The 22,954-nt window shown below is 36.1% G+C and overlaps 3 protein-coding genes across 3 annotated transcripts in view; 2 read left to right on the top strand and 1 right to left on the bottom strand.

Annotated features, from left to right (window-relative positions):
• LOC132699359 (chromosome transmission fidelity protein 18 homolog) overlaps positions 1-22,700 on the top strand; it is a 45,790-nt gene extending 23,090 nt beyond the window's left edge. Inside the window, exons 5-6 of the mRNA XM_060666019.1 lie at positions 16,071-16,128; positions 22,532-22,700. Coding sequence (XP_060522002.1) covers positions 16,071-16,128; positions 22,532-22,632 — 159 coding nt within the window. The 3' untranslated portion in view covers positions 22,633-22,700. The remainder of the gene's footprint in view (positions 1-16,070; positions 16,129-22,531) is intronic.
• Positions 3,141-4,335, bottom strand: LOC132699360 (cilia- and flagella-associated protein 251-like). Its single transcript, XM_060666020.1, has one exon. It carries the CDS (start codon positions 4,304-4,306, stop codon positions 3,164-3,166), a length of 1,143 nt encoding a protein of 380 aa, XP_060522003.1. The 5' UTR covers positions 4,307-4,335; the 3' UTR covers positions 3,141-3,163.
• On the top strand, positions 7,965-9,039 carry LOC132699361 (proline-rich protein 36-like). The gene is made up of 2 exons (XM_060666021.1): positions 7,965-8,071; positions 8,154-9,039. The coding sequence occupies exons 1-2, from the start codon at positions 8,032-8,034 to the stop codon at positions 8,972-8,974; spliced, it is 861 nt and encodes a 286-aa protein (XP_060522004.1). The 5' UTR covers positions 7,965-8,031; the 3' UTR covers positions 8,975-9,039.
• Positions 22,701-22,954: the final 254 nt, after the last annotated feature.

Raw genomic sequence — 22,954 nt, 5'->3', positions numbered from 1 at the left:
ATAAGCGGTCCTCCATTGAAATTTGCGCAGCCTGTATTTTATGGGAGATATTATGTTAGCCTATCGTGTATAAAACTGACGTTAACATTTAATACAACAAATTAGTGAATTTGGGAATTAACCGGCTAAAATCCGAATTAACCAATACAGCTGGTTAATACATAAAATAGATATATTTTAAGAATTTTTGTAAATTATCCTGTTAGAAGGCGAATTATACAATTTGGTCGGTAATATCCAATCTTCTTATAGTGCCGTGACCGTTTAACGATCGTTTGGTATCAGGCTGGCTATCATGTTGACAATCATTGTTTTATTAACAGCTGCACGAAACTGTTCGATCGAGGATTTTCCATACTCTTGTCTTAGATTTTTCGACCATGATGTTCTTCTCCTTCCAGGGCCGCTCTTGCTATTCACTTTTCCCTCCATTATGAGGTGCAGTATGGCATACTTCTCAGGGTGACGCATAATATGTCCAAAGTATTCTAGCTTACGCTGCTTGATGGTTAAAATTATCTCCGGATGTTTGTTCATTCGCTCTAGTACTACTGCGTTATTCGCTCTATCCACCCAGCTGATCTTGAGTAGACGACGGTACATCCACATTTCGAGCGCCTCTAGACGCTTGATGGTCGCGTCAGTGAGTGTCCATGACTCCATCCCATATAGGAGAACCGGAAGCACGTAACATTTAACCATTTTCATTCGCAGTTTCAATGTTAGATTATGGTTACAGAGAATTTTTTTCATTTTTACGAATGCTGCTCTTGCTTTTTCTATTCTAATTTTAATTTCATTAGATGGGTCTCATTTATCGTTGATGTTACTGCCCAAGTACGTCAACCTCCCAACTCGTTCCAGAGGTGCACCTTCCACATATATGCCATCATCCTGATGTGAGACATGTTTACTAATGATCATATATTTAGTTTTATTAACATTTAGTTTAAGTCCGTACTGAGCACACGAGTTAGTAATTTGATTCATCAATAATTTCAGATCCTCGTTGGTATTTTCAATGATTAAAGTGTCATCGGCGTATCTGATGTTATTAACAGTTTTACGTCAAAAATTTCTTCAGAATACAGGTTGAACAACAAACACTCTTGATCTTCATATTATCGCTGAGATGCGGTCCAATTCTTACTACTGCTTTTTGATTCCAATACAAATTCTGAAGAATTCGGACATCTCTGGTATCTAGCCCAGCCCTTTTAAGAAGTTGAAGCAGTTTATCGTGTTGTACTTTGTCAAAAGCCTTTTCAAAATCAATACTACATAGATATACATCATAATTCACGTCTCGGCATCTCTGAATCAGCACTTGCACACCAAACAGGGCTTCTCTCGTTCTCAAACCTTTACGAAAGCCCATCTGGGTTTCACCAATTCTTTCTTCTAATTATCTATATATTCTACCAGGTATTATGCGCAAGAATAGTTTTAAAACATGGCTCATCAGGCTGATACTCCGATGGTCATTACATTTTGTTGCTCTGTTCTTTTTTGGAAGCATAACGAAGGCTGATTTCAACCAATCCTCGGGCATTATTCCAGCGTTATATACAACGTTGAAGAGTTCTGTCACTGCTTCTATTCCTTTATCTTCCATCCAATATCACTTTATAATAATTTACGAATATATTAAGCAAGCAACTTCTCATTCATCATAGACGTGCATACTCTAAATATACAAAAATCTAAATAAAACCACCAAATAATACTCAAACCTTTATTTACAAACAGCATATGTACCAACAAATTCCATTTTTTCTAAACAAAGTAACAAAACTACAAATGACGTAAAAAACTAACTAGGTATACTTGCCCATTTATGGATCAAAAGATGCAGAAGACAAATAATTATTATTCCGACTTTTATTATGTATTACTTACATTTCAGCAAGACAGACTTGAATGGCACTTAGAATTACATAATAGATCGTTTGCCTTACATTTACATTTTTTTGTAAAACATTAAGTTTTGCAGTGACTTTTTGGTATCCCTATCCCCCCCGAAAGTGACTGCTTTTTGGCAATTTCTCTTAATAACTTTTTTTTACTTGACACGCATTTTAAAGGAATTAACGTTCTTTCGCATACAGTAAATTGATTTCTAGATTATTTTTCACAAATAGTGCCATTGCCAATAACCATTGTCATTATCAGCGTGCACAACTGTCATTAATGCATTGTTAAAGTCACACCGATCTCTATCTAAATCTGGAATAGGCACTCTGACAGACAGCAAGATGGGAATTTTTCTTTTGATATACGCTTTATTTTTTCTTATTGTTTTTATAAACATTTTTTGCTTCTTGTCTATTTTTCAAAATACTGAACTGCTTTATACAAATATCACAATTCTTACTATCTAAAATCTGACACATGATTTAAAAACTCGCTTGTAGTATTCCATCTTCTCTTACTTCATTGCTGCTCATTACTCCATTAAAACATTAAGTTGGCTTAAAATCTACTTTTTCATAATATTTAAGATATGTTTTGTTAATGCACAAAATATAAAAGTTTTAATCTAATAGATCCATTTGTGGAAAGTTACTTTTAAAAATTAGTAGCAATTTTTTAACGAACATGTTAGCTATTAGACTGTTAAAAAAATCACCGTCTTATTTTTTTATATATTTTTATTGGTTTATTCACGAAAATTAGTAAAATGACACAGGAAAAATATTTTTTAATCTTACCAAAACAAAAAAAAATAGGAAGATTAACAATAAATGTATTTTATATTATAGAAAACTTGAATTCCTCAATTCCTAAATTCCTCAGTTTATTTGTTTGTTTGTTTATATAGAATTTAGTATTTTTTTCTGCTTGTTGAATCGAACTTGCTGACCTTTGGCCAATTATCCTGTGGGCTACTTCTGATTTTAATTGAAACTGGAGAAGCCAACAGGGTGTTTGGCTAAACATCAGCAAGTTTCTTTCAACAACAACCTACCCAAGAAGAATCCAGAAGTTTTATAAATTGTATTACAGTAGCCTGTAGAAGTTTCGTTGAAAAATTAATGTTTTCTTTTATTTTGTCTTGTAGATAATCGGCTTGTCCTATTAGACTATAAAGAGTTGAGTTATTATCATTTAAAAGCGAACTTGGGGAAATAAGTAACAGCTTCAGTTGAAAATATTTATTCGTTTAAAAGGCACCCTGTAGGGCGACAATGAGTTCAAGCAGCTGCCCGAAGCACTGCTTGCACTCGGAGAGTAAGATGTCGCTTTCCCCCTTCTCTACTTCGGCTTCGACTTTTCCATCCTCTTTTTCGACATCGACTTCCGCCGCGGGATCTTTTGAATCGTTCGCGGGACCATCTGAATCTTGTTCTGCTTCCTCACCGTCGTCTTTTCCTGCTTCTACTTTGTCTTCGTCATTTTCCTCTTCGGCGTCTTCATTTTTTTCTGGCACTTCTTCCGTCCCAGTTTCTTGTTCATTATCTTCTTCCTGTTCGCCTTCCTTCGCTTCTTCTTCTTCTACGACCTCGCCATCGTTCTCTTTTGGTTTTTCGTCGTCTTCTTTCTGTTGCTTCTCATCTTCGTCTTTATCACCTTTCTCTTCGTTCTCATTTACGGCCTCGCTCTCTTTCTCTTTTTGTTCCTCGCTTTCTTGTTTCTGTGCCTTCTCATCTTCCTGGTCATAATCATCGTCATCGTTTTCTTCATGGGTGCGGTCTTCCTTCTCTTCTTTATCTTCTACTGCCTCGATCTCATCCTCTTTTTTTTCCTCGCTTTCTTGTTTCTGTGCCTTCTCATCTTCGTCATCATAATCTTTTTCTTCATGGGTGCGGTCTTCCTTCTCTTCTTTATCTTCTACTGCCTCGCTCTCGTCCTCTTTTCGTTCCTCGCTTTCGTCTTTCTGTTGCTTCTCATCTTCGTCGTCGCTGTTATCCTTTCCTCGGCTTTCATCGCTGTCGCTGTCGTCGCTGTCGTTTCTCTCTTTTTTCTCGTCGCTTTCGCCGCTACCGCTGTCTTCGTCGCTCCCTTGGGCGGCAGGTTTTTCGACCTCCTTCTCCTTCGGCAGGTCAAGCTTTTCGTCTTCGTTTTGCTCTTGCACCGACGGCGGCAGGACCTCGACCTCTTCTTCGGGGTCCAAATTGGTCGTTATAACCGGCGGGAGCACTTGGACATCGTCCTCTGGATTCAAATTGGTCCAGAGTATCGGTGAAAGCGGAGCACCATCTTGCTGCACCCTCTTCAGGTTAGTGACCGGAACGGAGTGAGCTTCGAGTTCCGCAAAGTGACTCGACAGGAGCACCACGGCAACGGCGACCAAATGTTTGAACATTTCGACGGGTATCGATAATTTTAAAAGTCGCCGCGATCGTCGATCGCTTATATAAAGTCGATCCATCCTTTATCTCGGATCGTAAAGTCGCACGCGGCATCGAACGTTGCGGGCCTGCTGCCTTTCATCTGAATTTTTTATGTTTGGTCTAATACCTTTATTGCTTTTGGAAAATATTTTTTCGAGTTTTACAATTCGGACGTCACCGGTCGAGGAGTTTTACGGCGGTTCGGAATTATAGAGATTTGCGAGGATACTTTTTGCCTCGTTTAAGGTGGGCCGTTCCGAAGACTCCCAATCTTACCCATGTCAAGGTAGGGCACTCGGTACAGATGATACGGGGTCTCCTCCCCTTCCATGCACCACCTACACTCCGGGTCGTCTCCAATGCCTAGCAAGCAAAGATGCCTCCTAAGCCTGCAATGTCCTGTGTAGGCCCCTGTTAGTGCTCTACACTCCTTTCTGGTCAGTCTAAGCAGCTCCCTGGTCCGAGGAAGGGCGGGCCCATCCATCATAAGCCTCGCCTGCCTCATTCCCGGAGCAACTCTCCAGCCCCCCGTGGCCCGGTCTCTCGCCCAGGCTTCGAGAGCTCCCCGCATCACATACGGGGCGATCACCAAGCGGGGCTCTGACCCTATATGCCTATGCGAGGACCCCTCCCTGGCTAAGGCGTCCGCTGCCTCATTGCCCCGGTGTGACCCAGGGACCCAGACCAACGTGACCTTTCTCTCCTCAGCCACCACGGTTCTACTAATTTTGTCCGCTTATCGGAAGTGTCCGCTTCAAGGAGAGTACTGCGGTCTTATGATAACTCTAAATAGATATCATAATATGTACACATATATAATATGTGTAAAAAAACATTTAGTGCGTAACGTTTTTATATTTTTAAATATTAATATGACTACAAATACAAATAAGTAGTAAGTAATTTTTTTAAATATTATTTAGTCCTTTGGTTGGTGAAAAAAATCAGACATGTTTGTTTGACGAAACCTTGCCATATTGTGTTGAAGGAGACATTTTTCAAAGTAACTCCCTAGATTTTCTAAGTGCTGAAATCCATTTAATATAGAGATATGATTTAGATCTTCACCATATGAATTTATAGATTTCTACTTCTGTTTCTTCTTCTGAGTCGTTTGGACTACATTCTTCAAATGGGTCTGCGCTCTCTACATTCAAATTTGGAAATTTGTCAACGGCCTCGGCTTCTTCTGTTATTATGTTACCGTCTAAATTCATCGAATCTTTTATATTTTGGGGATTTGTTGCTGTTAAACGTTTGGCACATCTTTTCAGAAGCTGACCTTAATTTTTGTATATTTCTTTCAATAACACCAGAAAAAAATAAAACCAAATCTGCGTTATTAATCTGTAAATTTGGAACTTTTATCTAATTTCCCCACCGTCGTATTTCTTATGGGTTCAAGTATCCCTTATCGTCGCCACACTGTATTAACACACAACTCAATTTTCCGCCAAATTCTTAGTCGATTTTTTTCTTAAAAATTTGAGTTTTAGGCATGTATAGTTTTATATGAAATCTATATGGCATTCTGTGGGAGTTTCCACACTTCACTATATAAGCTAATGCATAATTCCATCTTTTTTCAGCATCTTGTTTTTTTTTTCACTTACCTCTTCATTAAATTCAATACGGAATTCAACTGAGTTTTTTGTAGCTGTCATAAAGTGGGTCCCAAATAACCGAAACATATTCCAAACCAAAACACGATAATGTAATTTTAGTTCCTTGTTTAGTTCCTTGTGTTTCTAGTAAAAAAATCTAACAATTTCGCGCTGGAAGAAACTCTAAAGTGTATGGTAAGGTTTTTGATGAAAACAACCCTCATATGCATCATCTATTTAACCCTTTCTAAAAACATGTCTAATGAAATATTCGTAAACAATAAGATGCTGTTTAATCGTAAATGTTAAAACTTTAGCCATGTTTAATGAAAGTTTGTCTTTTCTGCTGCTAATGCGCTAATATAAAATTAAGTGAATAGGATAAATCGTCAATAAATATCATGAAATAACAGAGATCCCAAATTGAGGTGGCTCGATGAGGTGATAGATGTGATTTGATAAGTTGACCACTAAAATCTACTGGCCAGGTTTTGATAAAATGATATCAATCTCTATCCTGTCAAAAGGCTTGGAGAAGGCATTACATACCACATCCACCTGGCCTAGTTTTGATTCATTTCCATCATTTTCGTTCTCTCCTTGGTTATTGTTTTTATATACTATCCTTATAATGTTAATTTCTTGATCTTCATTATTATGATTAACTGGCTTTTTTCTCAAATAAACCAAGATTGGATTTTTACTTTTTACTCAATGCCTCTTAGCTTAGTAAAACGCAATAAACGTATCAAAACAGATCAATTGGTTTTCGGTCGCCACGGCTCTGTGAACATTTCAACAAGTTTAAGGCTAAATATTTTAAAAACCGTTCAAAATAAGTTGGTATTTTTATGGGAAAATTTGTTGGCCGATCGCTCCTGTCATTTTGTTTCCAAAATCGTGTATACAGCTCTAAAATGTCATTCTTCTAGTATACAGTCTGTCCGTTATGGGGCTATGGGAAACCATAAGAGATACGAAATTGGTTAAATTAGAAAAGTTGACAACTCGCAGTAGAAAAAAATAAAAAATTGTCATTACTTTCGAAGATACACCAAAAAGTCTTATAGAGCTGAAAAAGTGGCAACGAGAAACTGACTTGTATTTTTTATATCTCTTTAAGTAACACAAAAAATTTCGTTTTTTTTTTTGGTGTATCATCAAATGTGATTTTTAGTTTTCTCAACAGCACCTTTAAATTTTGCAACATTTTTCTAATTTAATTTCGCCAGACGCCTGACTAAAATATCTAAAATGTTTGACAACGTTTGGGAAGCTGACATTAACCACTTCCAATAAAAAAAAATATTTGTCGTCGCTTGTGGCGTGGTAAAATTTTAAATTTCTATCGTGCATAAATGAAACCAAATAAAATATAAATTCGTGAAAATTTAAATACCTGCGGAGATTTTCTGCCTTTATTGTATTCCGAATTGTTCGATATAACATTTTAATATTTTCAAAATTAAAATTTAAAAATTTCCCAACGCTTTTTACTAATTTATTTTGTCAATTAGAAAAATTCACATCGTCGTCCACTTTTACATTAAATTCTTTAGTTACTGTGAATTAACGGGTAAAATTTAACTTTCTAAATTGGATGACTGTTATTGGTTCGAGGGTCAGAAGTTTCCTAAAATGAAACTCCCTTTCCTGAGTATCTTAACGATAATATTTTTGTCTACTAGTCTTTAAGGACTTTTGGGCACCGTCCTTTTGTTATAAGTTGTTATGTCAGAAATATTTTTCAATTCCTAAATAATCCCGTTGCCACGATGAATGAAAAGTCTAGACCGTCATGCGTGTTGCGTATGTTTGTTTTGACTTCTCAATTTTATTGAGCAATAAACCGGACTTATTGTTTGCAAAATGCCCCCCTTTAACGGTGGCTGATTTAAAATTTCGCGTATCGTTCACTTTTATGGCCGTTTTTTATTGTACCCCGCCTTATCTCGCGCCGTTTAAGCATATTACAACTGTCGATACAATAAACGGATTAAGGCGCGAAAAAATCGAAGAAAATCGACAAACGCGGTATAAAAAGCTGACAAATCGCCGGCAAAGGCATCAGTTCTCGATCGCACCGATCCAAGATGAAGTTCGCAGTCGTATTCGCAATTTGTATCGTCCAAGGTAAGCCGAAATGGTTTTTTAAATACTTTATTCAAGTTAAAACTGAAAAAATAATCGTTATTCTTTAACCACCATTTCGCAGGACTGGCGGCGTCGTTTAGCAACTTGCCGGCGCTGTTACTCCCGGTGCAGATATCTAACTTGCCGGCCCAGCAGGACGCGCCCCAAATCTCGAACTTGCCCGGACAAGTCGACCCAGACGTACCCCAAATCTCCAACTTGCCCGGACAGATCTTGCCCGAGATTTCCAACCTGCCCGGACAAGCCCTTCCCGAGATATCCAACCTTCCTGGTGTAGTTCAGGACGCCCCCGAAATTTCTAACTGGCCCCAACAGGCCCCACCAGAAATCTCCAACTGGCCCCAGCAAGCGCCCCCAGAGATCTCCAACTGGCCCCAACAAGCCCCACCAGAGATTTCCAACTGGCCCCAACAGGCTCCTCCAGAAATTTCCAACTGGCCCCAACAAGCCCCACCAGAGATTTCCAACTGGCCCCAACAGGCTCCTCCAGAAATCTCCAACTGGCCCCAACAGGCTCCTCCAGAAATCTCCAACTGGCCTCAACAGGCTCCTCCAGAAATCTCCAACTGGCCCCAACAAGCCCCGCCAGAGATTTCCAACTGGCCCCAGCAAGCGCCCCCAGAAATCTCCAACTGGCCCCAACAATCCCCGCCAGAGATTTCCAACTTGCCCCAGCAAGCTCCGTGCGTGCAATACGTCAGAGAACTTCTTTTGTCGGTGCTGGCCAAGATCGACGTCAACTCAGAAGGAAAACCAGCTGATCCCGTAGCCAGACCGTCGCCCCCGGTAGTGGTTCAGGAAAACGCCTGCTCGTTGTGTTTCGCCCGCCTCCAGTTGTTGATCGAGAAAGCCAACAGCAGGAACAGCATCGTTACTTTTTAAAATGACGTAATCGCCTATTTGTCCAAGGCAAATTTTGTTTCAAAATAAACGTTTTATTCCAGTAATTCACTGATTTTCCTTGTCCCTCCAGAGCACCAAAAAGTTTTAATTTTTTTTATTCATATGGTGCAAAGTAACTTAAGTTCAGGTGAATGTAGTTTTCGTTTTTTTTTTGCGAATACCTAGTATACCGTGGACTTTGTCAAAAAAATGTTATAATCAATGAAAGTGACATTATAACATCGGTTTTTGAAAAAATAACTGTTTTTGAATCAAAAATTTTTTTTTGAAAACTACTACGACCCAAAACCTCGCGCACTCTGTATAACTTGCGAAGATGGTAAAATACAAAATTGTTAGCTGTTGCCTATTAAGCTGTGTTTAAATCAATTGGTTTATTTGGTACGAGCAGAGAAGACTGACTGACTGAAATTTACAAATGTTGAGTGCCAGGTGGACAGAATGAACATAGATATCATGGGATTGAGTGCAGTCAGAAGGTCTAAATCTTGAAAATGAAAAACAAATAGAGGAACCATATATTACTCAGGAGGACCTGAGCCAGACCAACACTTGTCTCGGATAGAATAGCAAAGTCAGTGACAAAGTTCATCAGCCTAAATCTAGATCTACGCTCCAACGCATGACAAGTCACACCCAGGAATTGAAGAATTATATGAAGTTGATGAAGTGATGCGACTGACAAAGAAGGGAGAAATAAATTTGGTTATTGGTGACTTGAACGCCAAGGAGGAGATAATACGAGAGCTTACGGTCCTTGTGTAGTCTTTGTATAGAAAACAATCTAATGATAGCTAACACATTCTCTAAGCTGCACCCCAGAAGATTATATACATGCAGATCGACTGCAGAAATAGAGGGGATGATTGTTAGGAACCAAATTCATTTTATTCTCATATGATTGGAATTCAAATAATACATAAAAACAGTGATAACTTACCCCTGATCACATTACCGTTGTGATGGACTTCAAACTCAAACGATTTCCGAAAACCAAAACTGAAAAAATAAAAAAAACGAAACAACAAATAAGTCCTAAAATCAAAGGAAAATTAGAAGCAGCAGTCAAATGTGCATCAGAAGAAGAGGAAATAGAAACAATATGGAACATATTCAAGAACAAAATAACCACCATCGGAGAACAAGACACCGGCTACACAAAAAAATGACAAAAAGCAATAATGCACGACATGAAATTCTAGACGCAATAGTAAAGATAACAGAATACAAACAACCAAAAAGAACTATTAGGAAGAAATGCAGACAGTCAAAGGAACAATGTATGTCGACAATGTGCCAGGAACTAGAAGAACTACAAGCAAAATATGACAGTTTCAATTTGCGTAAAAAGTAAAAGAGATGGCAGAAAGAAGCGACAACATGACAATCCTTAGAGATAAACATATCGAAATAATTACGGAAATAGATGCTAAACTGCACACATTGAATAGTTAACAACAAAATAAGTGAACAAGGTCAAGAAATATTCAAGTATGAGGTCATACACAGGGAATAGAAAATTGTTAAATATGCGTTAAATGTGATAAACGGCATTTAAATCACAAGTTATCGTCACTTGAAGGCCCATCTACAGAGAACAGACACAAAATTGGCGCATGCGTAGGAAGCACCGTTATGTACAATAAAGTTCATTATTTCATCCAAAGTTATGAGAAAATGGTAAATACAAATGTTGTAACGATGCACATTTTAAAGTTATTTTAAAGTATACAGGGTGACTCAAAAAGAGTGTCGAATAAGATATTCATGTTTTTATTAATAATAACACATACCTAAACCTAATAGCTTTTCCAATATTTTAATTTTTCTAACAAAATACCAATTTTCGCACTTGCAAAAAAATTACGAGAGCGCCATTATTTTTGAAGGTAGATTAATGTTATTTGAAAGTGACGTAAAAGATATATGTAACTGAATTTTAATTAGATGCTGTTCAAAATAAACGAATATATTCGGATATTGGAAAAGTTAAAATAAATCGCAAAGAAGCATACTTAATAAAAAAATTTTTTTTTTTTGAAAATGCGAAAATTGGTATTTTTTTAGGAAAATTAAAATATTGGAAAAACTGTTAGGTATAAGTATGTATTACTAATAAAAAAGTTGAAGAATTTTAAAAGGAATTTGAACCAAAATCTATTTTAAAAAGTATATGCATTTTCTTTGTATTGTATTTACCATTTTCTCATAACTTTTGAAACCAATGCAATAAATAAGTGTACTCTATTTTTTTTTCAAAGAATCTTCCACAGGCTACTGTAATACTTTTTATAAACCTTCTGGATTCCTCCTGCGTCGATTTTTGTTGAGTCGAACTAGCTAACGTTTCGCCAATCATCCTGATGGCTTCTTCAGGGTTTTTACTCTGTACCTGCTTTTATATTGTTTGAGGGGGGCGGAGCTAAACGAGAGGCAGAAACACAGTCTCGGATGATTGATTCCCATATTGGTGGCAGGTAGAGACCTGAGTCGCGGTTAAGATTGTTAGATTGCTTATAGATTTCTATAGACTCTCGGATTTTTCGTTGGTAGAAGAATTGATTACATGCAAGAATTTTATGACCGGTTTACTGATTGTGCTCGGCAACTGCTGATGAGTTTATTTGTCTTAGTCTTAAGGCTCTTTCATATTCTTTGAGCCTAGTTGATATTTTTCGTGCGGACTCTCCAATGTGCCAATGCCGCATATGCATGGAATGCTGTAAACTCCTAGCATCTAAAATGGAATTTTGTCTTTGACGGATCGAAGATGTTGAGAGATTTTTGGACAAGTTTTAAATCTAGTTTGATAAAATATGTTCCAGACAAGCATTTTTCAATTAAGGTGAGAAGGATTTTAATATATCTGAAATGATGGTGAGGGTTTCAGGAATAGGAATAGAAATCATTGACTCACCCTGTACACAATTCATGGATTTAATTTTTCGAAAGCAATGCGAAGTAAAACGTTGTGAAAAACGAAAAGACGAGCGACAGAGTTCCCGTTCGAATCCTTTATCGTGAAACCGTATTAAGGCGATTTTAACGAAAGACGACCTGGCCAGATTGCCGGATTACCCGAAAAGGACCGTTTTCCGGGCCCATCGTTTGTCAGATTAGAGTTTTCCCGGGCGGATCACCCGGCTTAAGGCGTATACATTTGTCAACGTTAAAACTTAACAATTCCATTTATCCGCGGCAACGGCGGACAACTCTATTATCCACGTTTCCCGGCAAATCGGTTAACGTTGGTCCCGGGAGGAGCGAGACGGTGCCCCTCCTTCTCTGTCATTGGGTCTTTATCTCGTCGATCAAAGTTTTCCTTCCATTCGTCAGCTTTTATGCATTTTATTCGTATTATTTTACAATACAATATCAACGTCAAGAGATTTACAGTTCATCGAATACTTTCCCCAATGCATCACGTTCGTCGACCGGTAGTATGTCACTTTCGACTGGTTCCCCATCTGCCGGCTCCTCAAGTTCTTCTTCGTTTTCATTTACTGCTTCATCCGAGAGGTCTTCTGTCTCCAATTCTTCTTCCGTCGAGTCATCATCTTCTCCATCTAAGGTCGCAACCTTCATGATCTCATCCGCCACTAAGCCTAAGCCTTCCTGGTGTCCAGTACTCTCCTGCTTTTCATTCGAAGACTCTTCACTATCTTTGTTATTCACGTCGCGATCTAGAGTCTTCAACCATTTCCTCACGTGATCAGGCGTGATCTTCAACCCTTCCTCTTTCCATTTCTTCACGATTCCTTCAGCTATTTCGTCTATTCGATGGCCAATTGGTGGCTGGAGAGCTGCTTGCTCCTCAGCGCAGGTTACTTCTAAAACGTTAACATGTTGAATTTATTACTTAGATGATAATCGTGTACTTACTAAAAACCACATGCGCGATGAAAAGTAGAATTACCGTTTTCATGGTAAAAATATTTTGATTAGTGAGCCGAATTCTGGGTTTACGTTCAAGCGTTATCAGTTTGATAAAAGTGTCGTAAAACGCTTGCTATATTTTAGAAGTGCCGAAAATACGATTGGCTTAGATTAGGGTGATAAGGTGCTGCTGCGATATCCAGCGACACACGAAGAATAATCTCCAAATTTTTAAGACTTTTTTTAACGTAAATGCAAATGCAAAAAAAAAATTTTCATCAGCATTAAAAGAATATATATCTCGAGTACACTATACGACAAACGAAAACCAAAAATACAAAAATTGTAGATCTCGACCCGTTATTCAAAATATTGAGTCTCTAGAAAAAGCCCTTATTCAAAGGCTCCGGCCCCATATTATTATTATTATTATTATTATTATTATTATTATTATTTATAATAATAATAATAGTAATATTATTATTATTATTATTATTATTATTATTATTATTATTTTTATTATTATTGTGTTCTTATTATCTAACTGTTAAGAAATTTTACAATTAAAAGGTGACTAATGCAAAAAAATTGGATAAATAGGATAAAAGGCAGATAAGGAGCATAAGTAAGCTTTGCATAGACTCAAAAGTATGTGGGCTTAAAACAAAAATGGCAAATTCTCAACATCTTAAGTGTCTTTTAACAAAATGAAATGCTTCGTTTGAGTATTTGAATTTTTTTAAACAAAAATGTAGGAAATTCAAATTAAATATTCATCGCTTCATTTAAAACTTTTAGTTATATATGTAGCAACTTGAAGCTATTCGTTTTTAAAACATAAAGTTTTTCTATTTCAATGACCATAATTTTTTGTTAAATTTGTGCTAGTTTTTAATTAGTCCGATGTATACTTAAGAATATTCACACAGTTGCTTTAATTAAACCAAGCATTATATCAATTCCATCCAGCATCCAGCAATTTTACCATAAAAATAGAAAAATTTCTAAGTAAAATTTTGTATATTTTTGTTCAGATCATTTTACTATTTGAAAAATGTTATTCTGGGTCAATGAAAAATACATGCAAAAAATCTAAATAGCTTTTTGGCTTTTATTTTTACTAAAACATGTTATTTATTGACCAATGATTTTTGAAAATTTTTAACAAATGAAAGTAGTAGATACTTTTAAAAATGGATTTTTTTCGAGTCGCAACCAACTTTTTCTTTCAGTATAATTGTATAGGCAATTTTTCGTGTTGTAAATTTTCTTTTAGTGTTTGGTTGTCTGCTTATCCCTGCAGTAAATCTTAAAAAAAAAAAAGTTCAATTATTCTTTCCTAACTAATCATACAAAATTTTTAAAAATTTGTTCAGCTTAAGAAGGGCATGAACACATGTTAATTGCTGAATTGCTTCCTAAAATAAACAACACTGTGTCAATTTTCAAAATTTACCCCCTATAAAGTATTTAAACGATGTATATGCAAATATAGTAATAATAGTGTTCTAAATACAGACTTTTTAATATTTTTCTGACTCTGCAAGTCCTAAACCTTTCAATGTGTCTTCAATATTGTTCCGCAACCCTTAATACCTTACACCGGTAAATACTGAAACCGCTTTGAGAGTTCTTGTGACCAATTTTTACACTTCGTCAGGCTACGTGCAATCACGATATGCTGTCAACTCAAACCAAAGAGTACTGTACGATTATATGCTATAATGGAAAGTATATTTTAAAAGCATTTTCAAATTGAGGATGTCAAACTTATTACATCTTCCTATTAGGCACTCTTGTTTGTTTTACTCCAATGTAATTTTTATCACAAGTTGTTGTTCCATCTTTTTCGTCCTATACTCCTCCGACCAGCAGGCGATTTATCTCTTGCCATCCTCACTATCCGTTGTTCAGACATCCTATCTATATGTTGATTCCATTCTTGCTTTCTATTTCTTGTCCAGGTGTTAATGTTTTCAATTCCACATACATATGCGTTGTATGTTTTCATTTGTTTCTCTATCCCATAGTGTTTTTCCTACTATTTTCTTTAATGTTTTCATTTCACTTGTTTCCAGGCTCAACTAGGCTCAAAGAACATGAATGAGCCTTAAGACTAAGAAAAATAAACTCATCAGCAGTTGTCAAACACAATCACGAAACCGGTCATAAAATTTTATTCGAAAATCCGAAAGTATATAGAAATCTATAAGCAACTTAACAATCTTAACCGCGACTCAGGTCTCTACCCGTCACCAATATGGGAATCAGTCATCCAAGACGGGGTTTATGCCCTCCATTTAGCTCCGCCCCCCTCAAACAATGTAAAAGCAGGTACAGAGTAAAATGCGAGCCAGTTTCAGGCAAGCTCTGAAGAAGCGGACAGGACGATTGGCGAAACATCAGCAAGTTCGACTCTGCAAAAACCGACGCAGGAGGAATCCAGAAGTTCTGTAAAAAGTATCTATTGTTTCTCCTTCTAAAATTATATTTCATCATTTTAAGGAGGTAACACTTTCCAAATAAAGAAACGATGCAATTTCCGAAGTAGAACACAAAACTATTTACTACAATGAAAAATATATCTGAAAATATCATATTATATAACTGGTCTTTAATGTAAAAATACGATCGATTAGAAAATATTGGAGTTATACTCCATCTACAATTAACAATTTGTTTTTTTTTCTGCGTGAGTAGCGGGAAAACATTTGACAATACGTGTCAAAATCGAATGGGTTTAAGTTCGCTCCGACACAATTCGGACCGGCTCGGCTGTGTAACCGATTTAAGCCGCTATCCGTGAGGCCAATTTCTCTATTCCCGCTATCCGCAAACGAGGCATCATCAGTCCTAATAAAAGTTGGAGAAGTCGAAAATCCCGTTCGGCGAACCAGTTCAATTTCGGGGAAATCAATTTCTACCCGGAGTCCGCAACTCCGGTACGGCCCGGACCGACGGTGATAAATATTTCCGGGGTATATATTAAGTTGCGGGTTTTCGGTGGATGAACCGTAATACTTTTTCCCATTAATGTTCGACAACGAAATTCTTCGCGATTTCAGTCATCTGCTAGTAAAAGTTAAAATTATTATTAAAAACTATTAAAAAGAGGAGGTGAAAAATTGGGAACCAAATTATAATTAAAGTGGGAAAAAAATGTGGTTGGCGTTTTATGACTGTTTTCTTCTTATTGCAGAATGCCGTCAAAAAGGATTTTTTTGGCAGAGTCGTGCAATCCGCAACTTCTTCGTTTGGTAAGTTTTTGGTAGGAATACTTTTATGTAAGACCTAAACAAATTTGTGTTTTTAATATTAGAACTGTGAACAAAATAGTAAAATAGGAACCTTTGTGCCAGTATTTTTAACCTTCAGTATTAGCCCTTAAAAGTATTTTCTTTAAATAATCCTTTAAACACCAGTACAGTCCTTATATTCATAATGTAACCACTTGTTTTACTTTTAGACTGTAGTATTGATCTTCAAACAAATGTAGATCTTAAGTTTTATTTTTAATTTGTAGTGTAATACCTTATACGGCAGTGTGGTCCTTAAATACAAACCTTTATTATAGTATAATATGCTAAACATGCTGCTTAAATACAAAACTTTAGCGAGTTCTATTTTTGAACCGCAGCTTTTCTCTTAAAAATGTAAAATCTAAGGTTATGTTTTGGTTTTAACGGTAGAACTATTAAGAAAAAAATGAAATGCGAAACTTCTATTTTTAAATATATAATCTATAATTATTTAAACATCAGAATGGTGATTAATTAAATTTGAAACCTAAACACATGTTTTACTTATCAACTGCACCATTTCTCTGAAAAATATAAAATGGAGACTCACATTTTGTTTCTAAACAGTAGATGATCCTAAAACAATTTATTTTTTAAATGGAGTCTAAATATAAACCTTTGTCAAAAGGTTTATTTTTAAATTACAGCTTAATACTTTAAACATACTTTTTAAATAGAAAACCTAAGTAAGTTATATTTTTAAATTGCAATATTTCTATTAATATCTAATCCTATAGTTCTATTTTTAAGCAGTATCGTGATTTTAAAATAATTTATTTTATAAACGCTCTTAATGTTAAGCTTAAGCGTATGATTTATTTTTTAAATGCAGTATAACAATTGGAACGGCAATGTGGCCCTTAAAATTAAATATTGTTTTACTTTAAAGCTACAGTACATCTCTAAAAAATTTAAAATCTACGGGTATGTTTTTTTACTTTAGTAAAGTATAATATTTTAAACATGCTGCCTAAGTACAATACCTAAGCACGGTCTATTTTCAAACTGCAATATTTTTATTAAAAATATAATATCCGAGCCTATGTTCTGTTCTTTTTGATTCTAAAATAATTTATTTTGTAATGTTAAGCTTAAGCGTGTCATTTATTTTTTAAATACAGTATGGCAATGTGGTGCTTAAAATCAAAATCTAAGCGCATGTTTTACTTTAAAGCTATTTATCTTAAAAATATAAAATATCGGCATCTGTTTTGTTTTTAATGGGTAGCATAATTCTAAAATAACTTATTCGTTAAACCCAATCTAAATGTAAAACATAAGCATTATTTTAAAATTATAACATAATACTTTAAAACGAAAGTATCGGCTTTAAATAAAAGACTATTGCAGTATCATTTTTTAAAACATTTTTAATGCACAATCTAAACGTATGTTCTGTTTTTAAATAGTATAGTCGTTAAATAATTACTTAAGTAATTACTGGAGGATAATATCTTAAACGCGCTGCTTAATTAAATTTTTTATTTTAAAACTGCAGTATTTCTCTTTAAAATGTAACACGATCCTAAAATAATTTAGTTGTTAAACGCTTGTAATATAGAAGAATTTTATTTTTTGAATACTACTAACATCAAATTAACTTAATGTTTTATTTCTGAACTACAGTATGTTCCATATAAAGTGTAAGCTATGATCCTTGAAGATGACACCCAATTTTATGTTTTTTTTTTTAAATGACTATAAGCGATTGTTTTATTTTTCAAAAAACTTTTATTATTCTACAGCAAATTTTATTATCTTTAATTTATTAAATTATTTTTAATTTTATTATCTTAAATTAATTAAATTAATTTAAGTAAATTTTATTATCTTTTTAGCTTAATAGCGACTATTATTTGGAATTCTGCACAGGCGACAATTAACGATGTCGTAAAACTTGGAAAAAATGCTCGTCCGGAAGTATAATCCTTAGTTAAAGTTCGGACGGAAGTATTAATCCTTCCGGATAATCCGTATAAAGCGCTGGCCGAAAACCGGAAACTCGAATCGAAGCGATGAATCGTCAAACAAGACGAGAGAGAAAGAAATCAATTATGGCCGTGAATAAGGTTTTGGATCTCCATTACGGGCGCCGAACAAATCCGTGAGACATTCGAATTGATGGGGGCGGCGGGGAGGGGCGGGCGGGGCTTCCGGCAACGAGATTAGACGTCGGCAATTACGCAGTTTGCTCGAGCTGTAATTGCCTCCAAATGGAATCGCTCTCCTATTGTTTGCCCATCGAAATTACAATTCTCCTTGCCCCGCGGAGACCGAGACATCATCGGCCGAGTCAAAACCAACTCATCACGCTGTTGCCTCAATTAGATAGGCTTTGGAGTCGCTTATGGCTATGATGGAATTCGAAATATCGGATACAATGGAATCCTCAGAGGTGATGGTGTCGAACTAGACGAGGGTAGGAGATCTGCCACTGTCTGGAGTTGCTCTAGTCACATCACAACTTTGAGCTTTAATACAACCTTAAACTTCTGGTGTTAGTGACCAAATATACCAAGAGGTAAATTTGATATTAAAATTTTCGAGGTGTCGGTGGACGCAACCAAAATACAACCTCCTCTAGAGACCTCTAGATCTTCGCAAACATCAAAGATTGGATATTAAACTCAACTCTGATATCGTCAGAGGTGCCCTTGGGAGAGGGAAAATAGATAATATATTGGGTTGTTCGGAAAGTCATTTCGTTTTTTTTGGGGAACATGAAAGACAGTTTTCGTATAATGAATAAATATTTTATTAAATTATATATTGGCCATTCTGGCCCAACACCTTTTGCCATCTTTCTGGCAGTAACGTAATTCCCCTCTCATAAAAGTTTTGGTCCTTGCTGGCAAAAAACTGGTTCAGGTGGTTTTTGACATCTTCATTTGAGGTAAAGGTTTTGCCATCCAAAAAATTTTGCAGGGACCGGAACAAATAGTAGTCGGAAGGCGCCAGATATGGAGAATATGGTGGATATTGCAGTACGTCCCATTCAAGCTGTAAAAGTTTTTGGCGAGTGACCAAACTTGTGTGAGGTCTCGCATTATCCTGGTGGAACACTACACCCTTCCTGTTGATTAATTCGGGCCTCTTCTCTTTAAGTGAATCATTCAATTTGTCCAGTTGATGACAATAGACTTCTGAATTAATCGTTGTATTGTCCGGCAAAAGCTCAAAAATAACGATTCCTTTGACATCCCACCAAACGGAGAGCAACACCTTTTTTTGGTGAATGTTGGCTTTTGACACGCTTTGAGCCGGTTCATCTTTTCTGCTCCATGACCTCTTGCGTTTAACATTGTTGTATACAACCCATTTTTCGTCCCCAGTAATAATCTGCTTCAAAAATGGATAATTTTCTTGACGTTTGAGGAGCGAATCACACACGTCAACGCGACGACACAAATTTCGCTCCGTAAGGGCATGGGGCACCCACACATCGAGCTTCGAGGTTAAGCCCATGCCTTTCAAATAGCCATAAACAGTCGAATTCGACAAATTTAATCTCTCACCGATCTCTCGTGTGGTTATTCGCCGATTTGCAAAAACTACTGCGTAGAATTAATAGAACTTTTTCACACACAAGCCTTGCAATATCAGCTCTCAAGACATATAATGGTTATGCGGCTTAAGTGTGAAGTTGGTTTCGAAAAAACGTAATTAAGTCCTCTGACGGGAAAAAACGAAATGACTTTCCGAACAACCTTATAATATAGAAAACTACAAGTTCCAAGACCTTTAAAATGTCGAAGATAGTCATGGAAGTCTTGCAACCAAGGTTTTTGAGCAAACGTCCGCACAGAGTGCTAAAATGCATATACAACTTCCCAGATGTCTACAGATACTTTCAAAACTATTAAGCCTAACCTTGAAGTCTTGTTTCGAGGTATCAATCAGGGTTCTCTTCAGCTGAGAGTGGAAGAGTACTAACTGCAATTGTCCATATACTGTGAAAAAAATTCTCAAGTTTAAAAATTTAAACGGTAAATGCCGGTTAATAACTGAGACGAAATATTGAAACTTTTTGAAAATTCAATCTTTAACTGCTTATTAAATTCCTTTGTTATATTTAGATTTTGTGCTAATAAAACTTTTTTGTTGGATAAGGTTCGGTCCGAGTCTACTGCCCTTCGGCAACTTATGATATTGTAAAAAATTGCCGAGTATACTGATGAGCAGCATACGCAAAATATGAACTATTCAGTTTTTTGTGACCCAGTCTATCTGATTGGACCTCCTTAATTGACAGTCAAGTTCTGTACCTAGAAATTTTATATGCGAATTTTCGGGTTTATTTTGACAGTTAATCCATCTATTAACCTGTAAATTCAACTTCTTCAGTTTTTTGGGATTTTATATGTCCTTTATGCAGTAGGTCTGAAACGCCATTGGCTTTTTTCAAAATATCAGATGGTAATGGTTTAAATCGAATCGCCAGAGATATCCTTCCATTTTGAAAGTGAGAGTGAGAGTGGGAAAATAGATAGAAACATGGTATTATTGTAAAATAGATAAAGGCAAGCTCCGTGACTTCCAAAAGCTTCTAGACCTTAAAAATATGAAACATTCATGGAACGTCAACGTCCGCACAGAACGGGAAAATGCATATTTTGAGCAAAGAAAATATTATGCCTAATTTTGAAATCTTGTTGCCAGCTGAGAGTGTCGGGGTACTAACTCCAATTGACTAACCAAAACTATAAATTTCAGTCCTTTTCTATTCCCCTGTTCTTTTTAATGGAGTTAGGTTAGGTTAATTTTTAGGTTAGTTACATAGATTATTATCTAAAGTTTCGATATTTAAATTCAGATAAAATTGTGGTCCGTAATAGAAAATAATTTTATACCTACCTGTGTTTAATATTCTTTGGTTTGGTATACTATTTAGTTTGGGTTTATTAGCAATCATTAGTGATCAAGATATAATGGAGCGTAAAATTTAACAGTTATACGAGGAACAAAGCGTGCCTCTATTAGATTAGGCTAGAAAAAGATGAAACTGGTGTTAAATGTATCAGAACTACATTATGGAAGTGTATTCAACACATGGGTTTTAGATTTAAAAAAAAATTGACAAAAGCAAGTTTTAATGGAATCTTTTAGAATTCGGAAATGGCGACTGGAATATCTAGAAAAAATTAGGATTTACAGAGAACAACACAGACCAACTATTTACTTGGATGAAAGCTGGTTCGACACTTATGATACGCCGGAAAAGGGTCGGGTTGACTCAACTGATAAGTGTAAAACAAACGCGCCATCAAAAAGAGGTAAAAGAATAACTATTTTGCATGCTGGCTCTAAAGATTGTTGGATTCCAAATGGACTTTCTCTGTCTGCGAAAAATATTAAAGATTCTGCTCTGGATTACCATGAAGACACCACCGCTGATTTATTTGAAAGTTGGTTTAAAAACAAATTAGTTCCAAACCTTCCTCCTAATAGCGTTATTGTAATGGACAACGCAAGTTATCACAGTAGACAGTTGACTAAAACCCCTTCCTCATGTGACACAAAAGCAACAATCCAAAACTACATGTATAATAACGACATTTATTTTCACCAAGGTTATACCAAAAAGCAATTAATTGAGGTTCTACGAAGCTTGAACCTACAAAAGGAATACGTCTGTGATAATTATGCAAAAATCCAGGGCATACAGTTTTAAGGCTTCCACTGTACCACTGTATATTTAATCCCATTGAACATGTTTTGCACCAACTGAAATCTGTCATTCGTCGTAACAAATGTTTTTCCCCGTGTTAACTCCAATGTCCTCAAACTTATAGAAACCGATGTTTTTAACATCCCTCCAAAAAGTGGGGCAAATTCTGTTAAACATATAGAAAAAGCAGAACAATCGTATATCCATATTGCAAGTAATATAGAACAAATAATAATTAGAACAGGCGATGATACCGATAGTGATACTGATATATTCTATGAATAATTTTAAGTAATTTAAGTAGGTAATACAAATAATTCGTAATTTTGTTTTAGATTTAAACATAAATACATATATTAAAAATTTAAATATTGTTTAGTATCTTCCGTAACAAAACCCCAAATAATTATATTCTTAAGCAAAGTACGGACCTGTTCGGCCCTACTTTATTTTTACCGCTTGCCCCCGGGTCTTTCCTTAAGTCGTATCAGTTAGTCGCTTTCTTATATCTATGAACAGACTTGAGTTTGTAAATATGACATTTGATAAAGACACGGTGTTGTCGAAACAATTGTCAACAACTTTTAGTTCTTATTTATTTTGATAAATGGATTTTCATCAAGTAAAAGCCACTTCAGTTCAATTTTTGAAAATATGTTAATGGTATCTGCGTAACTTCGTTTTTCTTTTCAGGTAAAGCAGATGGCGCGCCCAAAAACGACGTGTGGTATTCGTACAAGGAGGGCTACAGCAACGCGGTCAGGAAGAAAATTAAGATCGCGAGTTTGCTGTAAAGTCCGTTGTAAAATATCGTTCCTGCTTTTTATAATTTAAATTTATCGTTATACTTTCCGAAACCAGAGCCCAGGCGTTTCTGTCGCGTCGTTTTATTGTCCCCCCCCCCCAAACCCTTTTTCTAACCCCATCGTTCCCCCGCCACCCCCCGCGCACATACGCCGCCTCCGCGACGACGGAGGCGGAAGCGGATACGAACTCAGATGTTGCATTCGGCATCCGCGTATATTGCGGGTAACTTGGAGATGCTTAAAGGTAATTCGCTAAAAGCGGATATTGTTCGTAAGAAAGCGGAAATTTATGGGGTTTGTTTTTACTTTG

This window comes from Cylas formicarius, unplaced genomic scaffold (genome assembly GCF_029955315.1).
Source record: "Cylas formicarius isolate icCylForm1 unplaced genomic scaffold, icCylForm1.1 PGA_scaffold_3__17_contigs__length_32017465, whole genome shotgun sequence".
Classification (NCBI taxonomy): Eukaryota; Metazoa; Arthropoda; class Insecta; order Coleoptera; family Brentidae; genus Cylas; species Cylas formicarius.
Note: the sequence above shows the minus strand (reverse complement) of the source record. Positions and strands in the feature narration are given on the sequence as shown.

What these genes read in the sequence shown, in the direction of transcription:
- LOC132699360 (XM_060666020.1), bottom strand. Translation starts at nt 4,306, where the DNA reads ATGTTCAAACATTTGGTCGCCGTTGCCGTGGTGCTCCTGTCGAGTCAC.
- LOC132699361 (XM_060666021.1), top strand. Translation starts at nt 8,032, where the DNA reads ATGAAGTTCGCAGTCGTATTCGCAATTTGTATCGTCCAAG. An exon ending in CGCAATTTGTATCGTCCAAG is followed by an intron (nt 8,072 to 8,153) that starts GTAAGCCGAAAT and finishes ACCATTTCGCAG; the next exon opens with GACTGGCGGCGTCGTTTAGC.